At 49.4% G+C, this 11,591-nt stretch overlaps 1 protein-coding gene and 1 long non-coding RNA gene across 4 annotated transcripts in view; one reads left to right on the plus strand and one right to left on the minus strand.

Annotated features, from left to right (window-relative positions):
- Nucleotides 1-4,620: 4,620 nt before the first annotated feature.
- The window catches only part of Syt12 (synaptotagmin 12), a 34,242-nt gene continuing 27,271 nt past the window's right edge, over nt 4,621-11,591 (minus strand). For all 3 annotated transcript variants that reach the window (XM_031389181.1, XM_031389182.1, XM_031389183.1), the window contains 3 exons: nt 10,753-10,873; nt 9,227-9,360; nt 4,621-6,426 (listed from right to left, as the gene is read on the minus strand). In XM_031389181.1, coding sequence (XP_031245041.1) covers nt 6,253-6,426; nt 9,227-9,360; nt 10,753-10,873 — 429 coding nt within the window. In that variant the 3' untranslated portion in view covers nt 4,621-6,252. The remainder of the gene's footprint in view (nt 6,427-9,226; nt 9,361-10,752; nt 10,874-11,591) is intronic.
- On the plus strand, nt 5,338-6,899 carry LOC116103337. The gene is made up of 2 exons (XR_004123459.1): nt 5,338-5,994; nt 6,093-6,899. It is a non-coding gene; the product is annotated as an uncharacterized LOC116103337 (long non-coding RNA).

Genomic DNA, 11,591 nt, shown 5'->3' on the forward strand with positions numbered 1-11,591 from the left:
TTTTTTTTGAGACAGGGTTTCTCTGTGTAGCTCTGGCTGTCCTGGAACTCACTCTGTAGACCAGGCTGACCTGGAACTCAGAAATCCACCTGCCTCTGCCTCCCAAGTGCTGGGATTGAAGGCGTGCGCCACCACTGCCCTTCGAGAGGGTGACTTCTTAAGAGGGACCCGAAGGCTGTCCCCAAATCTCATTTCTTGCACATTATTGCTCTCAACTCTCACACTGTGAAATAGGCTTCTGATTCTTGTTTTGGAGACTCGAGGATTGAACCCCAGAGGGAGGCAGCTGCTTGGATTGGGCCAGTAATACCCAGTGCCAGGATTTGGTCTAACCATGTCCAGTCCAGCCTCATCAACACTCTTATGTTCAAGTTCCTGTGAGAGGCACATCAGTCAGTCATTGACCCATGGCCATCTGCCCTGGTAGCCAGGAATTTCCCCAAATCTGACATTGCTGGACTCTGGACTACACTGCTTTCCTGAAGTTTATTTTTGGAGGGGGTGGGGTGGCCACACAGTTGGCCTCACTGGGGTGCTGCTAGCTGTTTTTCTGTTTACTGTGGCTGCTGCTGACTTCCTGCCCGTGACTCAGCCCCCCTCCAGGCCCCATCAATTCCAAGCCCGAGAATCCTTTATGAACCCCGTGTAGCATGTGACTGCCCTGCGGGCCTCAGAATGGCAGGGGAGGTGGGGCCAGCATCGGTCTGGAATGTTGTTATTGGTGCTGCAGGTCTCCAGCAGAGCTATGACCCCCTCGAGAGCAGGGGCCACCACTGACCCATTTCTGTACCCCAGACTATCTCAGACTGGCGCCAGCTGTGGTTCCGGATATTATGTCTAATTGACAGGCTGGCTGGACAAACATAGCCAGAGAAAGAAAAGGATAAATGAAGAAAAGAGGGAGGAAAGACACAGAGGAAGCAGAGGGGGCAGGAAGGAAGGAAGAAGGGAAGGAAGGAAGAAGGGAAGGAAGGAAGAAGGGAAGGAAAGAGGGGTTTGAAAGAACAAAATCGGCCAAATGGCTGAGTGTTGTGGTGGTACCCGCAATGCAAGCACTTAGTAGGCAGTGATTCTCTGTGAGTTCAAGGCCAGCCTAGTCTACATAGCAAATTCCAGGCCAGCCAGGGTTATGTAGTGAGACCCTGCCTCAAAAATAAATAGTAAGTACATAAATAAGCAAGCAGACAAGATGAAGGAGAAGAGCACACGACACACAAGTGACCAGAGGTGAGGTGTGCTCTCTGGAGAAGTCATTACCTTCCACCCTCTACTTGCTCCAAGGACAAACCTAACTTTTTGCCCCATTTTCTGACCCCCTTCTATATTCCCTGCAGCTAGGCATCACAGGCAGTTCTGATTCTTTACTGCCACCTTGTGGCCACTCTGTTCTCTGCAGGTCATTACTTGGGCTTTCCTCTGGGGTTCCTGGCCTGGGGTACTGGGTGTTTGTGTGGATATGGTCTTGCCTTTGGGAGGGCTTGGGTAAATTTCCTCATGCCTTTGTGTGTGCACTTCAAGGCCTCTTTCGTTCCAACCATCAGATTCCGGAAGCCCTTGGGCTAAGCCCAGACTATGCCACTCAAAGCTTTGCCCTCACATAAACCTAGCACCTACTGTGTGCCAGACACTTGGTGCACGACATTTTATTCTGTCCTTTGACACGTACATATGATTCCTATGTACCTTTGAAAAACGAAGAAACAAGAGGCTCGAGGAGGAGAGATAGTTTGGCTAAGATCCAGCTGGCAGTTGGAGGAGCTAAGCCTCAAATCCCATCATTGAGTTCCGGAGTTTGTTCATACAGAATCTTCAGAAATTCCGCCAGCATGGTGACAAATGTCTCTAATTACAGCATGTGGGAAGCAGAGGCCGGAGAATTAGGAGTCTGGTGTCATCCTTATCTACAAGTCACCAGCTCCAGATCTGTGAGGCTCTGTATTTTTTTAAAAAAAGAGGGGGGCAGGCGGGCTCAGTGGCTCAGAGTACTCTTGCTCTTGCAGAGGACCTGTGTTCAGTTCCCAGCACCAGGTGGTAGCACACAACCAGTAACTCCAGTCCCAGAGTATTCTATGCTCTCTTCTGGCCTCTGTGGACACGGGGCAGACACAGAGTGGCACATACACTCAAGCAAACTCTACATATAAAATGAAAAATCCTTAAAATTTAAAAACATAAAGTTGGAGGTGTGAGGAGCCTTCTGTGGGATAACTTGTCTAACGCTCTTCATTTTCCGTTGTAGAAACTGAGGCCCTGACAGTGCAGTGACTTCTCGCACTGCAGGTGAGCAGACCCAGGCCTTTGTCCTGCAGGACAGGACCTGGAAGGCGCCCCCTCCTAAGCAGCGCCCCCTGGACCTCCTCTATGCCCACACCCCCTTGCTACTTACTGTTGGGCTTTCTCGGTGGGTGAACTGAACTGGGAGAAAGCGCTGTGGCAACTCAGCACTCATTTGCTCTCCTAAGTAACCTATCACTTTGGGTATCTGCAGGCACAGATAGGTAGGTAGGTGGGCTCAGGCAGGAGACGGGAGGAAAGGATAAGAGATGCCGTCTGTCAGTGGGTGCTAAAGGGACGCATCTTCCTCTTCCTACGGGCAGGCCTGACTCTGGCAATACTGGGTGAGTTATTGACCTCTACATCTTTCCTTGTGGGTGGGTTCTTAGAGAGCAAGGCCTGGGATGCTGAAGGCAGGACCATAGACCTGTGCCAGAGGAATAGGAAAGAGGAAATGGTGGGGAAGGATGGGAGCTTAGGAAAGGGGTCAGAAGTGGTAGAGACAGGTGAAGGGAATCATGAAAGAAGATGGGGTTGGAGGGAAATCCTCCAGTCATCCTGCTTTCTCTCCAGTAGCGCTTCTGATTTTCTAGGAAAAGACTTGATTTGTACTTTATGTGTTATGAGTATTAGTGTTTTACGCCTGCATGTGTGTAAGTGAATAGCAAACATGACCTAGAGGACACCAGATCCTCTGGAACTGGAATTCCAGACTTGGGAGATACCATGTGGGTGCTTGGAACCAAACCTGGGTCCTCAGCTAGGGCAGCCAGTGCTCTCAACCTCTGAGCCATCTCTCCAGCTCTGACTATCCCTCACCGTTTTTTGTTTTTGTTTTGTTTTGTTTTTCAAGATATGGTTTCTCTGATGGCTTTGGCTATCCTGGAACTCACTATGTAGACCAGGCTGACCGTAACTGACAGAAATCTCCCTGCCTCTGCCTCCCAAATGCTGGCTGGGATTAAAGGTGTGAGCCACCGCTGCTGAGAGACCACCTCATATTTTGAGTCCTCTTTAATGAACTCCAAACCTAGAGATTGTAGAGTAGTCTGCCCTGCTCACCCCTCTCTGCCTACAGCTGTGCTTGTTCACTTCCCTTACAGGTCTTCAGCTGCCCACTGTGCCCTTTCCTGGTTCCCCTCTGCCAGCATCCAAAGACCATCTGCCTCATCTGAGATGCTGATACCTTCAAAGCCCATCTCCCTCAGCCGCTCAGGTCTCTGCCAGGCTATGGTTCTCCAGACACGGGATGTTAACTAGTCTGTGGTCTGTGACCTGTGACCTACCAGGGATGCTGGGAATTAAAATTTTTCTTTGTTCTTAAGCTGGACAATGGTAGTGCCCATCCAAGCACTCAGGAGGCAGAGGCAGGCACAACCAGGGCTACACAGAGCAACCCTGTCTTGGGAAAAATGTATTCTTTTTGTTGTTGTTGTTTTTCGAGAAAAATTTATTCTTAAGAATTCCATACATGCATACAATTTTCCCCTTACTGAGTGAGACACTGGGAATTCTTATTTTGTTTATGAGCTCCCGGGGAAAGAAAAGGAGAGGAAGAAGTAAGTTGGGATCCAGAAGGTTCTCAGCTACCCTTCAGGGATTTTTTTTTTTTTTTTTTGGTTTTTCAAAACAGGGTTTCTCTGTGTAGCCCTGGCTGTCCTGGAACTCACTCTGTAGACCAGGCTGGCCTCGAACTCAGAAATCCTCCTGCCTCTGTCTCCCAAGTGCTGGGATAAAAGGCGTGCGCCACTACTGCCTGGCGTCTTCAAGGACTTTTGAGGAATTGGAAAAAGAGCATGTGTCCTGGGTGTCAAGAGCATGAGCTCTCCAACCATATAGCCTGAACTTGATCATAAATCTGTGACTTTCTTGCTGTGTGATCTTAGGCCTGTTACTTAACTTCTCTGAGCTCTGGTTTTCACATCTCTACAAGGGGAATGCCATAGCTGCTTGCCTTGAAGTGTTTCTGGGCTGCAGCCTGAGCATCAATTCTCAATGACCTTCTCCCATCCCTGGTCTGTGTTCTGCACCCTCATCCCCGGATCCCCGTCCTCTCCCAGTGTGCTAGCAAGGCAAAGAACTCTGCCTAATGTTTGTCCCTTCCTGCATTCTTGTGATGAGCTATTACTAGGAGTGCTTTTCCTGCTTTACATATTGAGTACTTTTCAGTGTCACCACCAGGAAGCCTTCCTTGACTTCCCTGTCCCCTCCTTCCCCGACCAGGAACTGGTACAGGATCCCTCTTCAGAGCTTCCCTTGTAGATCCAAGATAGCCCCACTTGCCAGCAATGAAGGAAGGATACAGTGCTCCCGAGGGGCCCAAGCTTGAGACCGTTTCCCAGTGAAGATGGTGAAATGACTGGAGGCTGAGCAGGGCCCCTGGACGCCTCCTTCCTCCCCAGTTTTATTTTGTTTCAAGAATCATTCCAGGCAGCATCCCTGGCTGCCACCACAGCCACCTGGGCACACTGTCAACGTTTCATGCAGTATAGAAGGAAGGAACAAGAGGATGGAGGGTGGGGGTGTGTGGTCTGCCCTGTAAAGCCATTGGATTAGAAAGAGTCTGGGGCTTTCAGATGACAAGGCTTGACCCAGCCACCACTATCCCTGACCCGTTTTTTTATCTTGTCATGTTGGCCACAGGGTAAGAAGCTTCAGTGGGGGTCTAGTTGTGGCTGGTGTCCTGCTGATCTGTGTCCCTATTCTATTCACCCTCCTCCTTGTCATTGACCATAATGATTAAACCTGCTTCTGTCTGGGCTTCCATGATTCATTAGAACCAAGGACCAGAACCTTTTTCTTACCACTCTTCAGGTGCCAGAGAGAAGGAGTCAAAAGCCGCCATTTCTCTGGGAGAACTGCCTTTCTCGAGTGACAGCCAGCACCTCACTTATGATGTGATCCCCTCACTAACTCTGACCAGATGGGAGCCAAAGAACGATTCTGGTAGTGGTGTACAACTCAGCCCTTTGCTTATGAACACCATTTCCCCAGAGTTCCTACTGGCTCAAGACTAAGGCTAGATATCCCTGTAGTCTTAGTTTTAGGGAACTTGACCTAAAATTCCTAGGGTTGGATTTAGACCGGCATGACACCTTCATTTCAAGAGAAACTTGGCCTGGAGGGACACCAGGTAACCCTGATGACTCTGGGCTGACTTGCTCTGGATTCACATAGGATCTGGATCTGGGCCACTGGGGACTTGTGGTTCCCTCAGGGGTGGATGGTCAGGGGAGCCTTCCAGTAGCCTACTGGCTTCTGTTGGGCCTGGTCTCCTGGCCTCTTCCTGTGTCCACTGCAGTGGGAAGAGTATGCGTTTGGGATGTGTTAGTTTGTGTCTCTTCTATTGTTTGATTGTTCACCATGATCCCCACAACCCCCATGGTAAATCTGGGGTGCTATTTTTTTCTCCAGCCCTCAGAGTGAAACTTCTTCCTTGTCTGAGAGATCCTTGCTGTTGCCCCAGACCTCAGGGCTCCTTCCCCAGTTCGTTGGCCCTGGTTGTTACTTGGCACTGGATGGGAGAGGGCATCTTGAGTTCCTGGCATCCTGAGTGTTATGTCTTGTTAATATTAGCCCTGTCACCACAGGAACTATCCCCTTAAGACTTATTAACAGCTGTCCTCTAGGAGAATGGCAGAAGGGGAGTTGGCCAGTTCTGAAGCCCACATCCCTCTGTAGGTCAAGGGACATACTTCCTAAGGCTCTTCAATACAGTTGGTCAGTCTGGTAGGTCCCTAGCCAGCTACAGGGAGTCCTTAGCGGGGAAATTACCCTGGGTCCCTGGATGAAGAGCCACACCCATTTTTCCATGACAGTCTGGACAGAGGATCCAAGATGGCTGATGAGGACCCCCCGGGAGGTGGGGCAGCCCTGGTGTTCATAGCTCCAGCTGACTATGGAGAGGGCATCGCTGGATAGAACTGAGATGGTGCCAGGCTCCAGAGGATCTGCTGCCCACCTGGCCTGCCCTGGCTGTTAGTTTCGCCGGACTGGATGCCACATGGACACAGGCCTGCGCAGTGTGGCCAGCATCTGGTTCCAGTGTGTGGTGCCCATGCCGCTGGCCCCTGGCCCAATAATGACATGGCCCACGTTGTCCCCACGGCCGTCGCTGCTGCTCTCAGCTACTGTCACTCGGAGAGACAGGTCCTGGGGAGAAGGTGACATGAAAGATTGGGACCAGGAGCAGCTGAAGGGTTCTCCCTGGTTCCAAGGCTCCAAGGCCCTGTGAGGCGCGCGCGGCTCTTTGAATCTTCCCGTCTGACTTGGAAGGAGAGACTTGTCCTAGTTACTTCCAGATGGATAGCCAGCTATGATGTGACCTCACTAAGTGCTAAAAAGTGACAGTCCCAGCAGGATTATAAAAATCCATCTCTCACTTCTCTGTCCCTAGACATTTTTTTCTTTAGGATTTATTTTTGAGTTTGAAAAGATGGGTCAGCAATTAAATACACTTGCTGCTCTTGCAGAAGACCTCGGTTTGAGTCTCAGCCCCTACATGTTGACTCAGTAACTTGAGGGTATCTGAACTCTCTTTGTGGGCATCTGGCACACATGTTATGTACAGACATACATGCAAGCAAAGTACCCATACTTGTAAAATAATAAAAACCTTAAAAAGATTTTATTTTAAAATATGTATGTCTGTAATGGGACATAAGTACATGTGAGTACAGGTACCCACAAAGGCCCAAAGAGAGCACGGATCCTCTGGAGTTGAAATTATAAGCAGTTGTGAACCATTTGATGTGGGTGATGGGAACTGCACTTGGGTCCTTTGCTAGAGAAGTATGTCTCTTAACCACCGAGCCATATCTCCATCCTTGCTTGTTTTTTTTTTTTTTTTTTTAAGATTTTATTTGCTTATTTTATATATGATGAATACACTATAGCTGTCTTCAGACACACCAGAAGAGGGCATTAGATCCCATTACAGATGGTTGTGAGCCACTATGTGGTTGCTGGGAATTGAACTCAGGACCTCTGGAAGAGCAGTCAGTGCTCTTACCCTCTGAGCCATCTTTCCAGCCCCCACCCCATGCTTGTCCTTGAGATAGGGTCTCTCATAGCTCAGACTGGCTTTGAACTTGCTATGTAGCTGAGGCTGTACTTGGATTCCTGATCTTCCTGCCTTGACATCTTAAGTACCAAGGTAACAAGTGTATGCTACTATATCTGGCTTAGAACGTAGGCTGTTTGTTTGTTTGTTTGTTTGTTTGTTTTGGTTAAAAAAAGATTTTTTAATGTGTATAAGTGTTTGCCTGCATGTATGTATTTGCATCACATGTATACAATGCCCAGAGAAGCCAGGGGAGAGTGTTAGATACCCTGGAACTGGAGTTACAGGTGGTTGTGAGCCACCATGTGGGTGCTGGGAACTGAACCCAGGTCCTCTGGAAGAGCAGCAAGTGCTTTTAACTGTGGAGTCATCTTTCCAGTTCTTTGCTTTTATTTGTGAGACAGAGTTTCACTATGTAGCCCTTGTTAGCCTGCAGTTCACTATGTAGACCAAGATGGCCTCAAAAAACATAGAGATCAGCCTGCCTTTTTCTCCTGAGCTGGAACTAAAGGCCTGAGGCTGGCCTCAAAATCCCTATGGAATGGAGAATGACCTTCAACTTCTGATTTCCCTGCTTCTATCTCCTGAGTGCTCAACCATGCCTGGTTTTTGAAGTTGTGTGTGTGTGTGTGTGTGTGTGTGTGTGCGCGTTGGCAACCCAGGATCTTGTATGTGTTAAGCAAGTGTTCTAGCCTCTGGCTACACCCCAACCAGGCCTTGGGCCTTTGCTACCTGCTTCTTTGTCTTTAAAATGTACAATGTTTCCTATCTCACAGAACGGTTGTAGGAAGAAAACTAATTAGCTAACCATGTAGGTGGAGGGGGACCTAAAAACAGAGAAGAAAATGTGTGGCTGGTCCTTGCCCATTATTAGAGCACTTACAGTGGCCTTCACTGTCATTGGCATAGTCTTGTTAGATCACAGCTGAGGGTTAGGGTTCTTTCTGTAAGGAGTATCTGAGACATTGGCTTAATTGTTCTTACCTAGTTCCCCCAAGAGCTTCAGTTTCTGGAGGCCAGAGGGAAGTGGCTTTGTGGTAAACACAGCAAAAGCAGGGATCAAATGGGTAGACTTTCCAATAAGGAACAAGGACCACCCAGACATGCTGGGATGTTGCCTGGATTCCTAGATTTGGGACGCCCAAAGTGAGGCTGACATCCAGCTTTCAAACTACAGGGTGCTGACAGGGGCTGACAGGGTGGCTCAATGGTAAACTGGTTGCTTAGCATACATAAAGCCGTGGGTTTGTCATCAGCACCGAAAAATAGAAGAAATCCCCAAGAGGGAACTAGGCAGGCCCTGCACAGCAGATTTTAGCTCAAGGACTAAAGGACTTTCTTTGTTGTAGTTGTTTTGAGACAGATTTCTCTGTGTAGCTCCAGGCTGTCCTGGAACTCGCTCTGTAGACCAGGCTGTCCTCAAACTCACAGAGATCTGCCTGCCTCTGTCTCCTGAGTGCTGGGATTAAAGGTGTGTGTCACCTACTGGTGGTGGTGATGAGATCTCAGCAGGGTCCTTGCAGTAGGAACTCTGAAGGCCACAGCCTGGGTCTGGGGGTTGCCTCTAGCTCATTTTCAAGTAGTACAGGTCCTTTATGGGGAAACCTCTTCCTCAGAGCTCAGCTTAGCTGTCCCCTCATGCAGAAAGCCCTACCCCACCTCCAACACTAATCCTGGGGAAGCTCCCAATGGGGACTACAAAGTGAGGCCTCCTCTGTCTGTCCTTCATAGGCATCAAGCAAGCAGTGCTTGGGTCCCCAACCCTCACCATGGGGCTGACACCTAGTCTCAGGCTCAGCGATGAACTAGAAGGAGGTTGGCTTGAGGTCCCAAGAGGCAACACTGGAGGGGTACAGTGGCCCAGTCCTGTAAGTATGCAGCCCACCTCACCTGTAGCACAATGGCTGGTACTGAGAAGATCATGGCTTCGTTGAACACTGGGTTGGGGTCATCCCTCTTCACAGCCGTCTTCTTCTTGCTCATCTTCCTCCCATCCTGCAGCAGGTATACTTTGACGAAGGGGTCTACAGGCAGGTAGGGGGGAGGGTCAGTGACCCTGGCTCCACCCACTACCTCTAATTCCCTGATCTGGGCTACTGCTGTTATCTCTAAAGCCCACTGTGTGGTGTTTATTTATTTATATTAAGAAATGGGAGGTACTAGGGTTTGAGGAGGGAGGGGAAGCTGGATGAGGATGTAAGGTAAGAGCAGCTCTCAGGCAGCTCACTGCATATTCTCATTCTATTAGTAACCTGAGTGCAGACGGAAGACCTGAGTCACTAAGTGCAGAGCTTAACAGTGTACAGCTCAGAGATACCAAGTCTCCCTACTGTTGCAGGATATTTGATCATACTGTGAACCCTGAGATAGTATTAGTTACTGGGAAAAAACAAAACAAAACAAAGCAAAACAAAACTGTTTTTAGTTGTGGTGTGGCTCGGCCCTAGCACACACCTTTAATCCACGAACTTTCTGGCTATTGCAAACAGATTAAATAAAGTCAACCATAGGTTAAGATCTTGGGGGAGCAAGCAACCAGTTAACAGGAAGTAGATAGAGGATTATTAAGAAAAAAAAATAGAGAGAGTAAGAGGGAGTCGGGAGGACAGACAGAGAGACGCACAGGAAATAGAATGGAAGGACACTGAGCTTGAAGGAGGTTGTGTGAGAGGTTTGTTGTGTGAGAGAGGGGAATTCCATGTGGGACGTAGGCTGAGGAGGAGGGTCAGCTGGGTGCTTTCTCTGCCTCTCTGAGCCTGCAGGCTTTCTCCAGTGTCTGGCTCCCGAGTCTTCATTGGTAAAATCAAATGGTTGAGATTCTTTTTTGTTTTGTTTTGTTTTGTTTTTCGAGACAGGGTTTCTCTGTGTAGCCTTGACTGTCCTGGAACTCACTCTGTAGACCAGGCTGGCCTCAAACTCAGAAATCCGCCTGCCTCTGCCTCCCAAGTGCTGGGATAAAAGGCGTGTGGTGTGCCACTACTGCCTGGCTGAGATTTTGTTAACACACACACACACACACACACACACACACACACACACCACCACCACCACCCTATTGCCTGAGGCCCTAGGCTGTCAAGTCCAATAGGTCCCTGGCATCCAGGGTGTCAGAGTCTCTGGGCTGCTTCCCCATCTCTGGGCTCAAGTTCTGATGAATGGATGCTCACCCTCCATTTCCTGCCCAGTGCCACAGCCCAGAGCCCTCAGGTTCCATCAATTTCCCCTTTACCCTCCACATCCTGGGCTGTTGTCACCCTCCAGAGTTCTAGTATTTCTGTAGGTGAATTAACCTTTCCACTGTGCCTACCTCCTGAGCTAAGGCTCTGGGGCTACGCCCCAGACCTATCCAGAACATGACAGCTTCTCCCCTCCCCTCCAGCCTCATCTTCCATGAGGCTGAGTACACAGGCCCTCACCTGCTGTGGTCTTCTCATTGGTCCAGATGAGATTCTTGGCTTTCACCACAACCACAGTCAGGCGCTCAGCTGTGGGCAGGTAGCTGAGCGATAGCAGGATCTCTCCCACAGCATCAGCAACCTGTGGAGATAGGAATGGCTCAGAAATCTTCTGCCCTTCCAGGCTTCGAGAGGTCTGGGGCAGGGGTGGGCGGGAGGTGGATGGTCCCTTCTTCATTGGAAAATCGCTGCTTTGGGGATAACTCTTAAATCTCGAGTCAGGCTGACAGGATTGAAAAAAAAGGACAACCTTCCCACACAAGGGAACACACACAGACCCTCCCTAAGCTGAGTGGAGAGCATGTCCTGGAAGGAGGCCCACAGGCTGCCTGTCAAGTGCATCAATCAGAGGCAGTTCTGTTCCCTCACTGTGGGCTGAGGAAAACATTCTAGGACTAGTGCACAGAGATCCAAGCTGACGGCATTTGCTTAAGTAATAATGTTCCCTGGCATTGTTACAAGGCTAAAAGTAAGCTTCAGCTTGGCCTCTGTCTGAATAACTCTCTTTCAGGCCAGGAGCTCACGGGAGCAGAGCCTCTGATGACTTGGTAGTAACCACTGAGATGAGGGCCTGGAGAGATGGCTCAGCAGCTGAGTGCCACCTGCTCTTCCAGAGGCTCAGGTTCAGTTCCCAGCACCCACAAGGTAGCTCACGTGCATCTGTAACTCCAGTTCCAAGGAACTGGGTGTCCTCTTCTGACTCCCTTAGGCATGAGGTATGTACATGGACACATATATACATCCATGAGGTATGTACATGGACACATGCATACATACATCCATGAGGTATGTACATGGAC

The sequence above is a fragment of the Mastomys coucha genome, unplaced genomic scaffold, assembly GCF_008632895.1.
Source record: "Mastomys coucha isolate ucsf_1 unplaced genomic scaffold, UCSF_Mcou_1 pScaffold21, whole genome shotgun sequence".
Taxonomy (NCBI): Eukaryota; Metazoa; Chordata; class Mammalia; order Rodentia; family Muridae; genus Mastomys; species Mastomys coucha.